We start from the raw sequence: 20,598 nt of genomic DNA on the forward strand, positions 1-20,598 counted from the left end.
TTGCCTAACAAATAAAGTGTGCTTTATTAAAAACATCAGTCGTTAAGTAGTCCCAAGGACTACGTGGAGATTGGCTTGAATGCATGAAGCCAGATGGTGGTGCCTTTCCTGATGGTCTCCATAGGAGCACCGGTGGCTTTGGAGCCCTGCAGCAGCCCTGTGCCAACCCAAAGCAGGGGCTGCAGCCACCTCTTGTGGGGAAAAGCCCACAATTACAGCATCACCTCGAGCCTGTGCTGAGCACCATCCTCACAGCACCTCCAGAGCCTTCATAGTATTGCCCTGGGGATGCCCTGCAGCAGTGCAGTGCTGCCATAAAGCAGTGCCCCAGCATTAGGTGTTCCACGTGCGCAACGCTGCCCATCTAAACAGGGCAATAAATGCCCCTTGGGTACGAGGAGAGAGTATTTCATTGCAAAAGTGAAAAACACTAATGGGGGGCAGTGCTATCTCAGCTTGCTGCATAAGCAGCTACACCAAGCAGTGTGCCAGCATATCGTTTGGAACAGAGATTAATAATTCCTGCACTGAGTGGCGGTACCACCTGATTTATGGCAGGGATGGTATTATGGTCCCAGACTTTATTGTCCTCTAAATTATACTGCAGTCTATACAGGAGGCAGACAGGGATCTAAATCAAGGATTATTGCCTGTAAATTTGGAAACAAATAGTAGTTTTCCTCCCTCTAAATCACGGGGTTTGTGGCTTTTATAAGGTGAGCATTACGACTGTTCTGTGGCCATGGTGCTTGTTTCCTCCTGGCTTTTTTCACCCCAGAACCCTGCTCCCATTCCTGCTCCCAGCCCTGCTCTCATTCCTTTTCCCATTCCTTTTCCCATTCCTGCTTCCATTCCTGCTGCTTCTGCAGGGTCTGTGACTTTTCTGCTGTCTCTGTGCAGTCCACTTTGCAGCAGTAATTGAAAAGGAGATAAGAGGAGATGTTGCTGCCAGCCCTGCTCACCCTGCTCTGCTTGCAGTGCATTTGCAGGTGCCCGCATTCTGTTTGTGTGTTGTCATCTCATGCCTGAATGCCTGGACCCAGCTCCTTCATTCCTGCCCTGCCCTGTGTGCCACTTGATGTGCTCTCAGCCTTCCCAGTGGTTCTCCACTTTGATGGCACCACACAGTGATGGCAGCACAGAGCTGACAGTCCCTGTGGGTCTGCTTCCAGCCTGGTATTCTGTGATTCTATAGAACAGGAGGTACAGGGATTGCTGGTACCTGTGGATTGCTGGTCAGGGTGGGGAAGAAGCAAGGGCAGGATCCTGCACCCACTGCTCCCAGCCCCATCCCTCCCCAGGAGGCTGCAGGCACCAACCTGCACTGTGTGCTGCCTTTTAACCACGGCCACAGTGCTGCCTCACGGTGCTGTCCTCCACTCAGTGTAGTTCAACACAAAGGACTACGTGTGAACAGATACCAGAAATGGCACAATCACATGCACACCTCATTGTTGAGCACAGTTTACACGCAGCAAGGAACGACCTGATCTGGAACAGCATGCTAAATCCCAGCGCAGCACCTCCTCTCCTCATTCCTTAAGAGCACAGTGCCCTCGCAGCACAAACAGCCACAACACTTCAGCACTCAGAGCTCCTCACAGCCCTCCCAGCATCCATCGTTCCTCCTGCTCTTTGCAGTTCTGCTTTGTGCTGAAGTGGGGATCTGCACTCCAGAGATGCAAAAGAGGTGTAAAGTGCCACTTGGCAGAGGTATCTGCAGTGCCCTCACGTGAGGAATGGCTTTGGGAAGAGCCCCAGCCTTGCAGCACTGCCCTGTGCCCCTGCAGACCCCCCCAATGCTTTGCTCTGGCTCTGAGCACTGACCCAGATGCAATCCAGGCCCACACCAGGTGACGGAGCTGAGTTTCAAGCCCTGCTCCTCGAGTGGCCCATGCTTCTTTCTGGTGGCTTTTTTTTTCCTTCTTTTGTGATTAATAAAAAGCAGTGAAAGTGCTCCAGCAGGGCACCAGCACCGACGTCACCGTTGTGAGAGCCACTTCCCTCTGGCTCCTATTTTTAACCAACCTCCCGGCGTCCCCACTGCCCACACACTGCTGAGAGCTCTCCAAAGCTTAACAGCTTTGACATTTTCCTTTCTGTTTTCCTTCAAATCCATAACATCACCCGACTGAGCACTACAGCCTGTTTGCATCCTACTGCCTGCACGTACACATCCCCAGCCCTAAGGCATCAGTGAGCACCGAGGCATCCTGCTTCCATGGATGGCTGCAGATGAGCCCAACCCCAGCCAGCCTCCCCATACCCACTGACCATGTCCCCAAGTGCCACATCCCTGTAGTTCTGAACGTCTGCAGGGACGGTGACCCATCACTCCTGGGGCAGCTCGTGCATCACAGCACTTTTGGAGAAGAAAGTGTTCCCAAATCCTGACCAAAGATCTCAAAGACATTCGGAGGGTTCATTCTTTGTGCTTCCCATCTCATGCACACCCACCCTTCTCATGTCTGCTCGGCGCAGCGTGCACAGAGCAGGGCTGGCATTACCACAACCACACTTAGTTCTTCCCCTACTCTGGAGCCCAAAGCTCTATGGGGTTCAAAGGCCCCCAGCAGCATGCTATCATCTCTGGGTAGAAGATTACAGCCAGTACCGAAAATTGCACAAAATGCCTTCCCAATGACGGAGATTGCAGGGAGCCTGGGAAAATTACCTTTTTCATTATGGCTTAAAAACACCGCAATCTCAGCCTGTGCCTGAGATTCCAGGAACTGCTGCGCTGCTCAGAACAGAGAGAGCAGGAAAATGGAGCCAGGTGTGCTGGGACCCCGTGACCGCTCCTCTTAAATCCCTGCGCCGTGGCTGCTGCTGAGCTTCCTGCAGCACACAGACAGCAGGGAGAGCTGCATGAGGAGCTGTGCATGGGGTTTGTGGGCTGCCCGGGCTCCGTTCTTGTCTGGGTAAGAGTCAAGCTGCCCAGAAGTGCTGGGGTAGGAGCACAGCAGCAGGTGGCAGAGCCTGGAGCTCCAAAAGCAAGATGCCTTTTGCCCAAAATCTTTGGGAAGATGTAGAAGGCGAACGGTGCAAGAAATGTGGGGGTTCTGAGAATTTACTCGGCTATGGAAATGCATTTTCTTTGGCAAATCAGAGAAGGAAGACAGCTTTGGCCCGCAGCCCATCCCACTTTATTGCTGAACCGAAGCCAGTAATAAAATTAAAGAAACAGAGAAAAAAAAAATTCAGCACCAAAAGCATAAAGAAATGGGGGGGAAAAAAATGGAATCGGTAACAATAAAGATAAATCAGAAGTTTGGCAAAGTAGAAAATGTGCGTGAAATGCTGAATAGATCTTGGTAAAATGCTCATGGTCAGCAAGGCAGGTGGGAATAGGTGACATCCCAGCACGAGCCAATCCATCAGTGGGACAGCATGAGATGAACGCGGGGCAGCTGCTAACTGCAGAAGCAATATGCAGAATAGAACATATTTTCTTCACATGAAAAACAATGTGCCATCCCTGCTAACTGGGGATAAAACACAGCTCAGCATGTTTTAAAGCACTCCATGCTGCTGCTGTAAAAAGGCGTTTGGATGCAATGGGCTGGTGTGGCACAGCAGCTCTGCTTCCTATTGCTGCTCCATCCATATTTCCTCTGCCTGGATCAATTTCTTCCCTCATATTTATCAGGCAGCGAATCTTATTTCTTGAAGCAGCATAATAGTGGGGTGCTAAATAATTTCATTAAGGTCAATGGGAACAGATGCATCCTGGCTTTGAAAGCATTACTTCCAATTGAATCACCCGCGTGCATTCACTCTCAGGCAGTCCATTCTATAGGGACACTTAATAACAACAGTTCCTCTTCTCTGCTTGCTCTCCTAGGGCACAAATATAATACACTGCTTTCCAGCTCCAGCCCCTGTTGCACTGACACTGAGTTTTTTCCAGTGCAGACGCTCAGTGTTGGCCATGCAGCACTCAGTGCTGCTCTCCTGCTCAGCACCATGCAATGATCCGCTGGTACCTGGCACCCACAGCCAGCATCTTCCCCAAATGAAAGCAGAAAGTGCACGCAGGCACTGCTGTCCATCAATACAGATTAATTGAAAAGAGCCCTCTCCCCACAAAGCATTCCATTAAGAAAGATGTGCAAAGAGCCCTTCTGCTGCCCCCTGACCCGTACTCGTGTGCTCTGTCCCTTTTTATGGCACACCTGTAAGAACAGATTTCACGCCCCGTCGCTTTGCAGACAGCTGCATTTACTGAGCTGTGCTGGGTGAGCACATTGCCACCTTCAGCTGCTCCCCAGGTGTGGGGCAGGGAGGTACAGGGGGGTCTGGGACCTGCCCTGAGCACTTCTGCACGCTGCAACTGCAGACAACCAGCAACGGACCTGGGGAGCACCCAGAACCTGCTTTGTATGAAAAATCTTTCTTCTTCCTTTTATCTGCTTGCTTTGTCAGAATGGAGGAGTGCCAGCTGGAAGGGGCCGTGCAAAACTGTGTCTGCAGAGCACTGGACGTTGCCACCATCAGTGCAGCAGCACTGGGAGGGCTGCTCCCATGGGCATGGCAATGCCTGGCACAAGGTGACACATCAGCCAGGCTCCCAAGGCCCCCTCAGAACGCAGTCAGTGCAACCCTGTGTTCCTGCAGAGCCCACCTGCCCTGCCCTGCCCTGCAGCCTCGCTTGCTGCTTGGTGCTCCCATAATAGATCCAAAGCTCTGCAGGGTGTGACCTTGTCTGACAGTGTGCCCAACTGAATGTCTACAGCACGGTTTCAAATAATTAATAATAAATGCCAACATCAGAATGCAAAAATGTGGATAAAAAAGGAGCAGCAGGCGCAAGTCCAACCCCAATCTACCCAAGCAAAACCCACCAAGCATGTACCCCTGTGCCACGTCTCCACGTTCCTGGGAAAAGCAAAAGACACGAGAGGCCCTTCCTGCTGACTTTCTGAAGATGCTGCATGTGATGTTTGCATCCTCTAAGTCCGCCGGCAGCAGAATAGCCGTGATGCTATTCTCATTAGATGTTGGTGTTAATTGCAAACGCTGTTGAAAGCCGAGGTGCGTTGTTGTGCTGTGACCTCAGCGAGGGATGACCAAAGGAGCTTTCTCCTTTGAAGAGCTCAGGGAAGAGATGTCTATCACTGCAGCACTTGGAAACTTTGCTGTGTTATTATTACGGGAGCAGAACGAATTTGGCACCATCATGCTGCCCCCAGCTCAGGCACGTGCTATTCCTCTACCACTTTCCATTCCCTTCCTAGTTAGCCTGACACACGCAAAATGTATCTTTAAAAACCATCTGATCCAAGTGCCCTGCAGTGGACGGGGACACCCACAGCTCCATCAGGGGCTCAGAGCCCCATACAGCTGAACCAGGGCCAGCCACAGCACGGTGAAGTTTCTCCCTCCTTGAGATGAATCCCTGAGAACCAGCAGGGTGGGCTGTGAGACACGTTCCTGTTTGCTTTGCATGGAGGTAGGGTGGATGTTCTTTTCTGGCAGGGGTGGAAAACAAAGCTCCTGCAGGCTCAGGTTGCTGCTGACTGCACGGTGCTGCAGGAGAAGAACCAGCAGGCAGCGCGCGGGGTGCATCTGTTAGGGCAGCTTCAAGGGTACACTTGAAAAATTAAGATACAAGAGAGCGTCTGCGGATCTGAAATACCACGTACATGTCTGCGGATTTGGAGAACAGGCTCAACAGACAATGGAGCATCTGGTTGCAAAACGCAGACAAAGCCAATAATCAGCCTGATGCTTATTTTTGTATCATCATTCACTGCGGTCGCCGTGCCCTGCCTCCCGACGAGCAGCCGATGGGGGGAAGGCGGCGATGGCTGCGGGCAGCACGAGGAGCACGCAGCAAAATGCAGTCTTGTGGGAAAGGCAGCTGAGCTGCTTCCCTGCTGCATAACCTCAGTGCTCCCAGCAGTGCTGGGACAGCCTTGTGGCACGCAGGGTGCCTGCAGCACAGTGTGACCAGGGCAGGGTGCTGAGATCCGCTGCAGTCAGCGTTGGCAGGGAGAAGCAAAACGACCCGAATGTAAGCGACAAGTGGTGCTCGAGCAGGAAACGGTGCCTTGCTGAACTCTGCACATAAAATGAGTGGAGAGAGTGGGAAACGTCTGAAGCAATTTGAAGGAGTTTATTGAATCCCCGCAGGGAGCTCCAGATGGTCTGTGTGGCCAAAGCCGCGCTTGTTGCTCATGCAGAAGCTGCGCTGAGTTTTCAAGAGCATTCCTGACAGCAGCTCCGTGCAAAGCCCCACAGCCACATGTTTCCCCTCTTTCCCCACCGAAGCACTTCAGGGCCTCTCAACACTGCCGTGGGATCCCTCCTGCACAGCCCCACAGTGCCACGCTCAGCTCACAGCCTCCCATGCTGTGTTCTTTGGGAATCAGCCCCGTTCTCAGCCCTGCTTTATGATGGCAATCTGTTGTCACTGAGCCGTAGGCTCTTGCATTCGGTTTTTCAGCCACGTTTGGGCTGTGGCAGCAGATCCTCCAGCATTCTTCCTAAAGTGAAGAAAGAAAAGGATCCAGCGTTGTCTTTCTCCTATTTGCGCATTTTTAATTGGACCGTAAATCCCACTTTGTTGTGTTTTAGAAGGTTATTTCCCAATAGAACTGTCTCTTCTCTGATGAGGGCAGAGATTTATTACCCAATTTCCGAGCTTTATATTTCCCTTTCGGTGTGTTGCTTTAGCAGCTCCCTGGTTACACAGACAGCCCTTTTTCCCCATTATTTTACAGCTGAATTTCATCCAGCTCCTCCTCACAGCACGGTGCTCTCAGCACCTCCCCAGGACGCAACCTGGCCCTCCTGTGCCCCATTCCCACTTCCTCTCTTTGAGATGCCCACAACCAGGCACTGCTCTGCGATATTGCAGTGCTTTTACAGCCCTGGCCCTGGGCGCTCTGCACAGCACCTCGTGGAAAGGACATCTGAGGGTTTATTTTCATACCCTCAAGGAGAACATAAGGGTGACCTTCAAGCCAGCTGGTGGTCATTAATCAATGGTTACAGCCACCGCAGCGCCCTACAGGAACAGCCAGAAGCCTGCGCCACTCAGCAATGTTTGAACCAATGAGGAGCAATCAGAGCCACAGCTGATCTGGGTACCAACATCATGCAGCCCAGTGGTGAAGCCAGTTCCCCAGATGCCCTCACGGTTGGTGTGGTCCCTCCTGGGAGCTGAGCTGCCCGCAGACCCCTCTGCACACCCTGGTGGTGTTTGTTTAAGGAAACACCTTGCTGCCACACACTGAAGAAGCCTCATTCTCTGCTGTTATATCAGCCTGCTTACACAAAATATCTCACCTTCAAAGGTGGCAGGGGAGCCCCAGGAGCTAATTGGCCTCGTTGTTTCCAGCACTGCTTCTGGCACAGCTCTGTAACCAGAGCAGGAGCAGCATCAGCTACTGGTGTGTGACACCGCTCAGAAGAATGAGAGCTCACAGAATAATTCAGCACAGCTGAGAAAAATGGGCTTTCTTCCCTCCTCGTGGAAAAGGCTGTGATGTTTCCACTGGTGCTGAGTGAGCACTGAGAGGACCACAGAATCACTGAGGCTGGAAAAGCCCACCAAGATCCCCAGCACAACCACAGCCCACCCCCCCCTACCCACTGACCAAGTTCCCAAGTGCCACAGCCCTGAACATCCCCACAGCCCTGAACACCTCCACCAGTCCCTGGGCAGCTGTGCCACTGCATCATTGCTCTTCTGAAAAGCAACGTTTCCTAATACCCAACCTGACCCACTCCTGGCATGACTTAAGGTCATCTCCTTTCATCCTATTGCTGCGACGCAGGAGCAGAGGCTGACCCCCGCCTCACAACAACCTCCTTCCAGGGCTTTGGACTGCAGACCCTGCCTGCTCTGAGAGTTTGCATTAGAAAAAGAAATGCAGGAAGAAATGAACTTGCTTAAGTGAGACAAAACAGGGAGCCCAAATGCCTCAGACCCGGACATTTGTTTCAGCTGCACGGCATGCAGCTCAGACAGGATCCCATGGGCTCAGAGAGCTCAGCTAGAATGAAGAGCAAGGCGTGTTAATCCCATCAGGGCTTCCACACTCCTCCCGGAGTGTATTGCAGTGTCATTACTGCATTAAGGCTCAGTTACACAAAGCAGGAGCAGGGGCTGAACCAGCAGGATTTGGGGTTTCGTGAAGCCTTCTGTCTCCGAAATAATGCATTATTTTCATCTCCGTTTGAAAGCATTAACAAAAACGTGTTAGCTCAGTGTGAACGCTTTAGGAAGAGCCTCCCAGATTCAAAATGCTGAGCTCACAAGCTTGAGTGCACCCAAATTGACTCACGTTTTTGGGGAAGCACACACTTAATTACTACAATATAGAGGAGGATTACGGCTATCAGAAGTGTGTGAGGTGAGCATGGAAGGGTGAGCTGGGAGATGGCAGTGAAGGGGACATGGATGGGGCAGATGGATGCACACAGCCTGAAGCCAGCAGCAGCACTGGTGTAAAAAGCCAACAGTAGCATTGAAACATTGCATCCAGTGGAAAGGGCAAGTTTTGACTAAGAAAGTATACATGGCTTCTCCTACCACCTTTATTAGTAATGCTTTACCAGGGCTTCAGCTCATGCTTCTAGATAATATCAATATCAGGTTGGCTAGTAGGAGAAATTCCTTCTCAGAGTGGTGATGAATTGGCACACGCTGCCCAGGGAGTGGTGGCTCACCATCCCCAGAGGTGCTCAGAACCACAGGGATGTGGCAATGGTCAGTGGGCATAGAAGGGGTGAGCTGGGATTGGAGCTGGGGGGGGGGGCTGAGAGGGCTTTTCTTCCTCATTGATTCTATGTGTGTCCCCAAAAGACAGGCTGTTCCTGCAGAGCAGGAAGGCACATGGAATTCTGATCTCTGCTGCCCTGTGCTCTTCTGTACCATCTGAGAGTTTGGCTCTTTGCCTGGGACTAAGCTCCAGAAGTTCTGATGCATTTGCTATAGCTCTCAGCTACAAGCACAGCCACTTCCCCGGCTGCCCTGCTGCCTTCCAGCTCCCTGGTCGTGCTCGCAAAGCAGCTGCTGTCTGAGCTCACACACCTGGAAGGACACGCAAGCATTTGAAAACATCATTGGAGAGAAAAGCTGCAAAAATCTCAGTACCACAGGGCTCTGCTTTGCCAGTCAGGCCAATAATTCCCCTTCTTACCCTTTGCTTAATGCTTTCAGTGCCTGCCTGAAACCGGGAGCTCAATATCAAGCACCGCTTCTCCTTCCTTGCTCACCTCCATGCTGCTCAGGGGCAACAAACCAGCAGAAGCTGTTATATAAAAGTAAAAGTGGTTGTGAGCAGCAGCCGAGCACCCCCAGCTCAGCCCTTCGCCCCCTCCCCAGCTGCATTTTAGGAGCAATAAGTGATCCCCTAACTGCTGAAGTGCTAACACAGCAACGGTTTGATTCCCCGCTCCCATTACTATTCCACCTGAGAAAAGCAATTACAGCTGAGAGCCTGTCATGCTCTACCTGGTGCTGTGGCCCCGGGGAGCCAGCACAGTGCTCAGCCCCAGCTGTGCTCTGCTGTGCTGCAGGTGATGATGCTCTGGATGGAACCCAGGTGGAGCAGTCCCACAGCACACAGGGCTGGTGGGCGCATGGATGCCAGTTGGATTTTTAGTTGCTGCTGGCAGTTAATGCACGGAAAGGAGTGAGATGCTGGCTGACAACTGGCACAGATTTCCACCCTGGGAATATCTTTCATCAGCTGAGAGTTTTCGGTGTCTAAAACAGCTCACGGGAGCTCAAAGGCAGCACAAACCCAGGGTTCCTGCAGAGTGAACCTGAGACCTTTTCCTCCCTGCGAATTTCCGAGTGCTTTCCTGGTGGCCCAGCATTGCCAGGCCGCACCGTGCAGCTTTGTGCTGCTTGCTCCATTCGCTCTGCAGCCCACCAGGACAGCACATAACAGCAGTTTCCTTTCTTTTGAAAGGACAGATGGGGGGGGATGGCCCCAAGCAACTGCACTGCCCCGGTGCTGCCATGGGGACAGCAGCAGAGCTCATAAGGACCGCGCTGAGCCGGGCTCAGTTCTGTGATCCTGAGCAAAGACCCATCCTTCTGAGTCACGATTCTACCACCTGCAAACAGATTTCAAACCCACTCCTTCCCCTCCTTGCCGTCGATAGCTGCTGTCATTTTGTCTCTTTAAACTATAAAGCCACAGCATTCTCTTTATAGAACAAAGCCCAGCGAAACGCTGAGCGGTGGGGTTATTCCGACTCATTGTCTGGTGAGATGAGATTGAGGTCAGGCCTTGAAGTATTTCCACAAACAGCATTTAAGAAGCAAAATAATTCACATTGTGCTTCCTGTGAGCTGCTGCCTGAGAGGGAACCGCATCCCTGCCCACCCCTCCCTGCATGGGAAGCGGGGGCTGAGGGGGCACCCGCAGGAGGAGCCTTCTGTCTGCTGTGCTTTCCCACGTAGTGCTGGGCTGGGAGGTGCCAGAAGCACCTTTTCCAAACAGCCTTTAAATATATTGCACGCGTCAAGAATGAAGACGCTCTGTGTGACAACAGAACCGTCTCTCTCCAAATTTGCTTTCACGTGGACCGCTCTGATTCATCTCTCTCTTGCTCTGCACTGTGGGACTGAAGGCACCGTTTGGGTTTTGCAGTGAAGGGATAAGAAGGGTTCAGGTCTCTGGGCTCAGTTCCACGTGCAGGAGGAGGAGTGTTTTGCCCAACCTTGTGAGCTTCCCACGCAGCCCACCACTCACTGCAGATACCATGGGGGGAGGAGAAGGCTCTTGGGCACTGCACATGGATGGGGTGGGCAGCAGGCAGCCTTCACTCCCAGCTTTCCTGCTTCTCTCCTTTGAATGCTGTTTAATTGAAGCCAGATTCAGCTTGCTGCACCCCACGCTCCCTCTGCACCTCCCACCCACATGCAGCCCTTCCTCCCGAGTTCACCCAACTCCCAGCAATCCTCTTTTCCATTGAACTCACGCCATTCTCAGCTCGTCACTCCCTGCTTACCCCTCGTGCCCAACAAATAGCACACAGGAAATTACCGATTCTCCTAAAAGGAAAGGAATTGCTGAAAAAAGCCACTTTGGGAAAAGCAGCAGGTGGTCATTTCCCATCATTTCCCATGCCAAGGCAGCTCTCCTCTCACTGCCACACCTGCAATATCTGACCCTGTGTGTTCCCCACGGAGCTGCAGCCACACAGCAGTGCAGGCTCCAGGTGGGCACTGCAGACCCCTGCCCACCACAGCACCTGTAACTCAGTGCATGGCCCTCCACCCCAGTAACCCCAGCCCCCTGCAGCAGCGCGCTCCTCACCACGCTCATTACAATGAGCGCATTGCATCTCATTAATTAGTTCTGTGTGGATCAATGCCATCCCTGGGAAAACACTGTGCAGCAACACACCACCGAGTGCCCACACAGCCCCCAGGCTTTGGGGTCAGCTCAGAGCAGCTCACCCACTGCTGCTCATGGTAAAGCTGGGAGCCCTCAACAACAACGCTCCTTTTGCACTGCCTAGGAATCCTTTAATAAAGTTTTCCTCTTCCACCCTCTTTATAAATGAAGCATTCTTGAAGTTTCCCCTTTTCCAAGCTATCAAGCTCATAATTTACCTGCTTCAATTTGCGATCTGCTCGGTTGGCTCAGTGATATTAATGAACACGCAGCTCCATTAGCACACAGCTCAGGCTGCGCTCAGCTCTGCCCCTGTGGCAGTCAGATCCCTGCAGTCCCCCCCATTGCAGGGGGCACAGACAGCTCCTGGGCTCTGTCACGTGCTTTGTTCTCCTCTATCAGAGGGAAGGGGCTTTTTTTGGCCCATTCTGAATGCTTATGGGACACTCAAGTTCTCCTGCAGCTCCAGGCGCATCCCTCTGCTCCATGTGTGGTTTGTGAGCAAAGAGTGAGTGATGGGGAAATGAAATCTATTACAGAGCTTTCATCTCTTTCCCTGCAAAGGAGTTTGGGCAGAGGGCAGAGGGATGCAGCAGAAACCATCTTTCCAGAGAATTCTGTGCTTTTTTTTCCCTCTCTCAATGCTTTCTATTACAAAGAGTGGGGAGGAATGGACAGGAGGACCCCACTATGGGTTTGGGATTTTCAGCTCCGAAACGGAACTCTGTTTGCCAATCAAACTCCGTATCTATCAGGAGCAAATTCTCAGCAGGTGGCACAACAATCTTGCAAAACCGAACTGTTAAATATTTAGGGCAGATGACAAACAATATGTCATAATATTTGCAGAACCGCGTTTGCTATTCCGCTCCTCATCTTGCCGTTTTTGGACGCATCCACAGGAGAATGGGAAACAATTGACTGCCACTATTTGGTTACATTGTGAATGAAGTGTAGGATTTAATTTCGATTCCTTAAGCCTAATATTGCAATGCTGCACGCCAGGTGGATTTTAACACTTATTAGCTGGGGCCTCGCAATGCATATTGAAGAGGAATTTAATTAACATGCGGGAACTCTGATTTTAATTGGGTTTGAGGTTTCATTTCAGACTTCATTCCAATGTGGGACACCTCTATGTCCCACTCCCACTTCCAGGCAGTGCTGCCAGGACAGCTGCTGAGCATACACAGCCCCAGAAAGGTTTGGGGAGCAGAGCAGTGACAGTGTGGCAGGGCACGACGCACGGAAACACTGCAGCTGAGTTCTGTATTGGTGGCAACCTCAGCAAAAACAGATCCAGATCCACACGCTTCTGTCCCTTACACCCAGCTCTGCTCCCACCTGCACCCAGCTCTGCTATCCCATGCATTCAGTTCTGTTATCCCATGCATTCAGCACTGCTATCTCATGCATTCAGCACTGCTATCCCATGCATTCAGCTCTGTTACCCCATGCATTCAGCACTGCTATCCCATGCATTCAGCTCTGTTGCCCCATGCATTCAGCTCTGCTATCCCATGCACCCAGCTGTGCTGTCCCCTGCACCCAGAGTTGCTCCCTCCTGCACCCAGCACTGCTGTGCCACACTGTGCACTGGGTAAACCTGACTCTTCCTGGCATTTCCATTGCCCTTACCTTGATGGAATCTACTCCTGGGAGACCATGATGACACTTTTAAAAATTAATTAATTGAGCCTGCTTAAAAAAAGAAAACAAAACGAAACGAAAAAGCCCGTTTCATGTTGATCACGTCCTATGCAAATGAGAAATGTAAATATCATTAGGAAATCTGTTGCTCACTTAATTCCTTTCTGCTGTAGCACTGCAGAAGGCCTTTGATCTCCTCTCGGCGCTTTGATCCGCTCTTGGCCGCGGCTGCTGCGAGGGCACACAGCTCACCCTGTGCAAACGAGGAGCAGCGCCAGGAGCTGCAGCAGCCCCCACCCCGACCCTCAGTGTCCCCACGTTGCCCCGCTGCACCAGCAGCCCCCCACCCCTTCTATCCCCCTATCGCAACCCAGCAGTGGGAGCACAGAGCCAGACACATCCCTGCAGCTCCCTGCGGGCGTCCCGTTGGGCACAGCCCCTCAGCCCGCCCCGATCTACTCCTCGTTACAGAACGAGCCGCCAAATTCCATTAATTTCTCATTTAGTGAGGCTAAAGTGCTGATACATACATTTTAGCTACAGTGCTCTTAATCAGTTAATTTAACCAGAAACGTTAATAATGTATTTCTTTGCCACTTGACTGCTCATCCGTTAAACGGCTTATCCATAGGAGAAGGATGTCACCCCTCGTGACATGGAGTACCTAATACAGTGCAAATGAAATAAGATTTTGCATATTTAATATCAAAATGAAGAAAGAAGGAGATGCCGTCTCCTGGGAGCTGCACTGTGCGGCTCGGCGCCGAGCTGGGCGTGCTGCCCTGGCAGGAGGAAATCCCTCCTTACAGGACAGATTTCATTTTCTGCTCGAATTCATCTCCTTGGCATTACTCAGCAAATACTTCTCTATCCCCGTGCTGCACACTGGGGGTTGCTCTGATGCTGACGTCACCCCCAGGTCCCTCACCAGGGGGGCACAGAGTGCCCTGACCAAGGGAAGCTGTGTCCAGGGTTGGAGTGTTCTGTGGTAGCAACTCCTTAGGAAACATAGAAAAATTTGGGGGGGGGAATAAGTAGTCGTTGCTCTTTTTTTTCTCTGCAGTGATATTGCCTTTGCATTCTGTTGCCTCCATCACATTTGGTACTATTGCAGCAGCCATGTGCTGAGTGGGCAATCCTGGTTGTGGCCTCCAGCTGCACTAGGGGAGAGTCAGGTTGGATAGTAGGAGAAGTTCCTTCTCCAAGTGGTGATGCATTGGCACAGGCTGTGCTGGGAGTGCTGGGATCACCATCCCTGGAGGTGTTCAGAACTGGAAAGATGTGGCAATGAGGAACGTATGGGCATGGGGTTGGGGGGGGAGCAGGGTGTTGGACTTGGGGGTCTGAGAGGGCTTCTCCAGCCTGAATGATTCTGTGATTCTATGACTGGGCAGTGTTCACTCCATACTCAGTGCACAACTCAGGGAACTCCCTTTACTTCCCACTGGTGTTTTCCCACTTCTCCCTGAGGGTTCAAACACAGCCTTGGGAACACACAAAGCAAAGCAGTGCCGTCCCCTGACTGCACCACTCCCAGCAGTGGAAGCAAAGTGCCAAACCTCCCCTGGTGGATGCACAGGCAGGAGACGTGCAAAGCTCAGCCCTGTGCTCACACCATCCCCCAAACGGGGTTCAGCAGAAGAGGATAAAGTGCCGAACCAAGGCGCAGGGTGAGGGGAGGCAGCAGCTCTCGTGCTGCACCCAGCGAGAGCGATTTCAAACCGAGCACTTCTGCCAGGATGTCACACGGAAAGGCTGTCAGAAAGCTGTCTAAATGTGTTAACAACACTGTCAGCGGGGGAGAGAGAAGTGCTATCGGAATGGTTGTTCTTCAGAGCTAAATATCTCCGTGATTTTGTGCGGAGTAGAAGACGAGATCGCACCACGCACCGAGCGCTGAAGGAAGTTCTTGCTGAGGATGGAGCTGTTTGTTTTGTTAAAAAGGGGGAGGGAGGAGAAAGTGATAACCTGAACCACTCTGACTTTCCTGACCCGGCTTTCTGCAAAGCTGGAAGCAGCTCTGATTGCAACCAAAGGGCGAAGCAGAGGATGGAGCCTGGACACAGCTCTGCTCTCCTGGCACAGCTCTGGATTCCCACCATCCCTAGTTGGGATGGGGCAGCAGTGCACAGGTTTGGGCTCAGCTGTGCACAGCCCTTCCCAGAGCTCCACATCCCAGGCACAGGTTCAGCCTTTTGCTTTGGGTTCTCGTTATGAATTGCTGCTCAATTCCCACCTCAGCAGCAGTGTCAGTGGCCATCCAGTCAGATCGAGTAACACAAAATGATAAGACACGAAGCAGATCCTAATTAGTGTGCTTTCTCATTTGCTGATTGACATTCTCTGGAGAGCAATTAGCCTACTCTAAAGGGAAAAGACAAACATTTACTTAACCTGCCTGGTGATTGATACCTGAACTCCAAGAAGTCAGAATCCCAGCCACTGCTGGGATCTGATGACTCAGAGTTTCTCCCTATGCCTTCCTCACATACTGCAGAAAAGCACAGAGTTGCAGTGCATGGAGCTCACCCAACAACCCACCACTGCAACCCACCCCCACCCTGATCATCCCATCCAGCACTCTGCTTACAGTCAGTGCTGATGATGGAGAGCATCCAGCAGCACTCTGCACCCTGCACTGAGGCATCTCCCATGGGCTGGTTCCCAGATCTAGTTCCCATCATACCAAACGTGGGACAAAAACAAGGTTTTTGGGGGAAAAAAAAATAGATATATACGCAAACAAACACAGTCTGAACCTCAGTGTGAGCTGAGCAGCTCATAGCATTGCAAGGTGGACCTGTGTGTCATTGCCTGGGCAAGGTCCCTTCCTGGTGTACTGTGCAGCAAATGCCCTCTGAACATCTGCAGGACACTGCACAGCAGCTCTGGGTGCTGCCAGCATCCCTGAACTCAGCACAGCACCATGGGTGAGCTGGAGGAGAAGCTGTGGTCTGCAGAGACAAAGAGCAGCTCTGAGAAAAAGCTGGCAGCCCCACATCAGGGAGCAGCAGCCACTGATCTCCCCAGTGCTGGAAATAACTTCAGCAACACCCAGACAGAGACAGAAGTGGTTGAATGAGAAGCGGCCACACCAGAGAGCTTTTAGTTTTACTATCTCTGATAAAACTGCTTTACAAGTATATAAAAGTGGAAGCTGCTCTGCTGTTGGCTTTTGACAGCCTGTTGGCTCTCCGTGTTCCACCCAAGAGGGGCACAGCACAGCTCCTATCCCCCTGCAGCCATTGCACCCTGCGGAGCTGACAGCCCCTCTGAGCTCCCTCTGCTCTCAGCACCACTGGGAATTCTGGTGTGCCCATGGAATGGCTGCTTCATGTTCATTCTGAGGGTAAATGCTCAGTTTTCAGACCTTGTGCTGACTTCCCCGTGCTGCTCAGTGGAAGGCTGCTTGCTGGAGCCCTGCAGCACGTTGCACCGAGGGGTACAGGGGGTCCCAAGTCTCCCCACGATCTGCAAGCTGATGCCATCCCACAAATCATCCCCACTTCATTCAAATGGAAAAGCTGCAACAATTATTTTCATAATTAGCTGCCTTTTCAAATTAATGCCAGTTATGCTATGTAATCATGATGAAGATTATGCATTAATCAGCTGCTCCAAGCCGGTTATTAGGCTCTTTAAATAATGACTGCAATGAATATATCTGAAGGAGAGACCCAGAGCCAGGAGAGAGGCAGCACACAGCATCCCTCGGTGCTGAGCACTCAGTGATGCCTGCTGCTGGCACCTCTGCAAACATGGATTTCACGTTGTCCTGGTGTCTGCAGCACCCGGCAGTGCAGTCAGAGATAGATGGCTCCTTCCTGCCCTCTTCCACTGCCTGGTACTAAATTCAAGCTATTGGGTGGTTGCACGGAAAATTTGTTTCTGTCAAAAAACCTATTATATCCAATTGGATGTCTGGAATGGGAATTTATTTGGGCTCAAGCAGCAGTAATCCACACAGGCAGACCTTCTGTATTGTGCCCTAATAAGACGTGCTGCAAAGGAACTCTGAAAGCTCGTGTCAGCTGCTCTGTGATCGATGTCACACGAAACCAGTTATCATTCCGGGATGATGCTGGAAAACAAAAAAAATCTTCTGCTACAATGTTCTGGGCAGTAAATCTTTGAACAGAGAGGATGAACCTCATGCTCACTTCATTCCTGTTTATTGTTTCTGGTGCAATATTGAGCAAGAATCTTTCCTACCCTGTGAAACTTGGATGAGCTACCGGTGTGTACAGCTAATAGGGGTGAATCCATCCCTCAATAGCCAGAGGTTACAGCAGGATCCAGTGAGCATGGGGCTCTGGGACAGCCATCCTGGGCTCCTGCCCACACTGCTGGGCGTTCTACAGTGACTGCTTGGAGATCCCATAGGATTGAAATGGGTCTCCAGAATCTTTTCTTTACTCTTCCCCCCATTGCCCATGTTACTACTGAGACCTAAAATATTTTTTCCCAGTGGAAGCATTCAGTGAACAACTCCAATGTCTGTAATGAAATACTTTAGGTCCACCTTAAATTGGAAAGGAAGATTTTCTTCCCACTAACAAACCCAGAGCCCATCTGTTACCAGTTGCACTTGCTTATCTCGCTCATCCATTAATTATTTTGGTTTACTTTTTAACAAGATGGAGCAGGGTTTGTGAGCCTTTCCGCAGCTCTGCGAAGGGCGCAGGGCTGTACCTACAATGATGTACAAGTGCATAATTTACAGCCACCCCGAGTTGCTTCCATTAGGTTGGCTGTCAGCAGGGAATTGAGGACAAGACGTAGCAATCCGGAGCTGGGGAGCCAGGCAATGCCACGACATGAGCTCGCTGCCCATGGGGAGGTGTAATGGCACAAACAGCTCCTGAGCACGAGGCAGCAGCATCCGAGATGTGCATTACTGAGCTGATGTGCTGTGGGATAGGCAGATCTCTGCTGGTGTGAATTAAGGACTTGGATGAGCAAACACGAGGAACGATGGAAGACGGGAAGGGCACTGAAAGGCCATGAGAAGCAGCAGCCCAGCCCAGCAGTGTGCTCCTCCCCAGGGCTGGCCCTGCTCCCACAGCATGCCACGCACCTGCCTCATACACATACTCCAAGGCATCAGATTTGTCCCTGAAAAGCCGACACCAAAAGCTTCCCTGCAGCACCTGCCAATGAGCAGAACCACTTTATGATTCCACAGCAGCCTGGGACGAGCTGTTGGTCAGCTCGCTGATGGCACAGCTCCATCCGAGCCTTCTCGCCCTTGCTGTGTGCCACCATAACCACAGCATCCACGGCTCCATCCTGCTCCTTTTGTGTTCCAGGAGGGATCTTTGAGTACACCGATGGCCCCAACACGCAGGTGATGAGCGCAGAGGAGCAAGCCTTCCGATTTTCTGCCAACATCATCAACAGGAACAGAACGCTGCTGCCCAACACCACGCTGACCTACGACATCCAGAGGATACACTTCCACGACAGCTTTGAAGCCACCAAGAAAGGTGAGCAGGCAATGCATTCCCCTCAGCCGTGGGCTCAGTGCACAGCTGCACGGGGCCGACCCTCCAAGGCACTGACACAGGGCAGCAGCTGCTCCTTTTGTCCCCACAAAGCTGCTTTCAGTGCTTGCTCCTCATCCTGCACTCAGGTCTGTAGGCCACGCTGTGTTTATTTCATTGTATCCCCAGCAATTCAAACCTCCCCGGTGCAGAACGTCGGCTTCCTTTCTTTCAGGGCAGCTTTCCTAATGCCTTGCAATGAAGCAGAGCTGTCAAAAAACCCCACGCTGCCCTTTGATTTGGAGGGAGGCAGCAGAGGCGACAGAGAAATAATCTGTTCCTGTGAAAAACTTCAGTGTTTTTTTCCCCCCAAAATGCCTCCAGCCCTAAATGCAGTTGTTCTGCTTTAATTTCTCAGTGAAAGCTTCAGCGGAGCTCGGGGAAGCATTATTTGGCAGAAAAGAAACTCTATTAAAATTGATGGGAAAACGCATTTGTCAGGGCAATTTTGATCATTTCTGTGCTCATACCCAACACAGCCCTAATGGCGAGCTAACCGGGCAGCCCCCAGCCACACTCCCATTAAGAGGTAATTACCCTCTGAAGCATATTCAGCTCAGATCAATGGAAATGAGCTGGTCCAAGGGGATGTCAGCCCCAGGCACACCCCATGGGATGAGCTTGGGGGGCTCAGCACAAAGGATGCCAAAGAGGCACCCAGTGGCTGGGTGGCCTGGCTGCAGGTGGGTGATGTCTTTGGCATCTCCATAGCTCAGTCTTTCCTTTCTCCCACTGCCCCCACCCCACGCTGCTGCCTTGCTCTGCTGATGGCCTCTCACCCCTTGCAGCCTGTGACCAGCTGGCTCTCGGCGTCGTAGCAATATTTGGACCATCCCAAGGCTCCTGCACCAACGCCGTGCAGTCCATCTGCAATGCCCTGGAGGTGCCACACATCCAGCTCCGGTGGAAGCACCACCCGTTGGATAACAAGGACACTTTCTACGTCAACCTTTATCCTGACTATGCTTCCCTTAGCCATGCCATTCTGGACCTGGTGCAGTACTTGAAATGGAGGTCAGCCACTGTGGTTTACGATGACAGCACAGGTAGGTGAAGGAGGTGCTTTGAAAGGAGGAATCTGGGAGGTTTCTTATTGTGGGTCCCATTTAGGAGGTGCTCCCAGGAACCCTTCTGGAAGCCAAATCTCACAGTGTGCAGAACACCCCGGGGTCCCATCCCAGAGCTTTTCCATCCTTGGGCACGTAGAAGCCAGGGCTGGGACAGAGGGATGAGGGGGATCAGAGCTGCGGGGCAGTGCCTGGCCCAGCTCCACGGCTGCCATTGGAAATGCACTTTCCCAGCTGAAAGCAAAGGCAGTTCTGCAAAGTTTTTTTTGTTTTTTTGGCTAATTCTGTAAAAAAATAGCTGACAAAGTTTTTCACTTAAAGAATGCTGTTGATGGTTAAACAAAGCAAAGAGCTGCACAGCGCTATAGATTAAAAAAGAGCAGAAACAAAAGACACACTGGAGAGCCTGTCCAACCTCATTCCACTAAACCAAATGGTTTCTTTAGGGGAGGGCTGATGAGAACACAGTTTGACATTCCTGTTTTGCAAATGTGGGTCACAGTATGTTCCCTTCGTGGCATATTCTAATGCACTTCTACTATGCACGGGGACTCGCTTTGCTTTTCCTGCCTGCGATAGGCATCTGCTGAACTCCTTCTTGCAGCATGAGATACCAATAGCTCCAGCTCAGCTGCATTCAGCACAGCTTTGTACATTCCACATAAAACAGGAACGAATTCTAAGGACAGCGAGACGGTTACAAGTTGTGATTAAGTGCCCGCTATGAACCACGCTATTCATAAATCTAAGTGCGTTTTCATTTTTTTCTTTTGCTGTTGCACATGATAAATACTGCGGATTTTAATTTGTCATGTAGATAATTATCACAGCCTGTCCTTTCTCAAGGGCATATTTGCTTAAGAAAAAGCAGTTTGACAACAGAGATGACCGAGGTTGGGAGCAGCCCTATTCCCCTCTACCCATCCAGCGCCAGGACCCAGCTCTGCCCTTTACTCTGATAGACCTTTAGCA

At 51.5% G+C, this 20,598-nt stretch overlaps 1 protein-coding gene across 1 annotated transcript in view; it reads left to right on the forward strand.

Moving 5' to 3' along the window:
- GRIK3 (glutamate ionotropic receptor kainate type subunit 3) overlaps positions 1–20,598 on the forward strand; it is a gene marked incomplete at both ends in the record, with an annotated part of 69,437 nt that overhangs the window by 18,386 nt on the left and 30,453 nt on the right. Inside the window, 2 exons of the mRNA XM_079546037.1 lie at positions 18,326–18,502; positions 19,348–19,605. Coding sequence (XP_079402163.1) covers positions 18,326–18,502; positions 19,348–19,605 — 435 coding nt within the window. The remainder of the gene's footprint in view (positions 1–18,325; positions 18,503–19,347; positions 19,606–20,598) is intronic.

This window comes from Tetrao urogallus (genome assembly GCF_951394365.1).
Source record: "Tetrao urogallus genome assembly, chromosome: 23".
NCBI classification, from domain to species: domain Eukaryota; kingdom Metazoa; phylum Chordata; class Aves; order Galliformes; family Phasianidae; genus Tetrao; species Tetrao urogallus.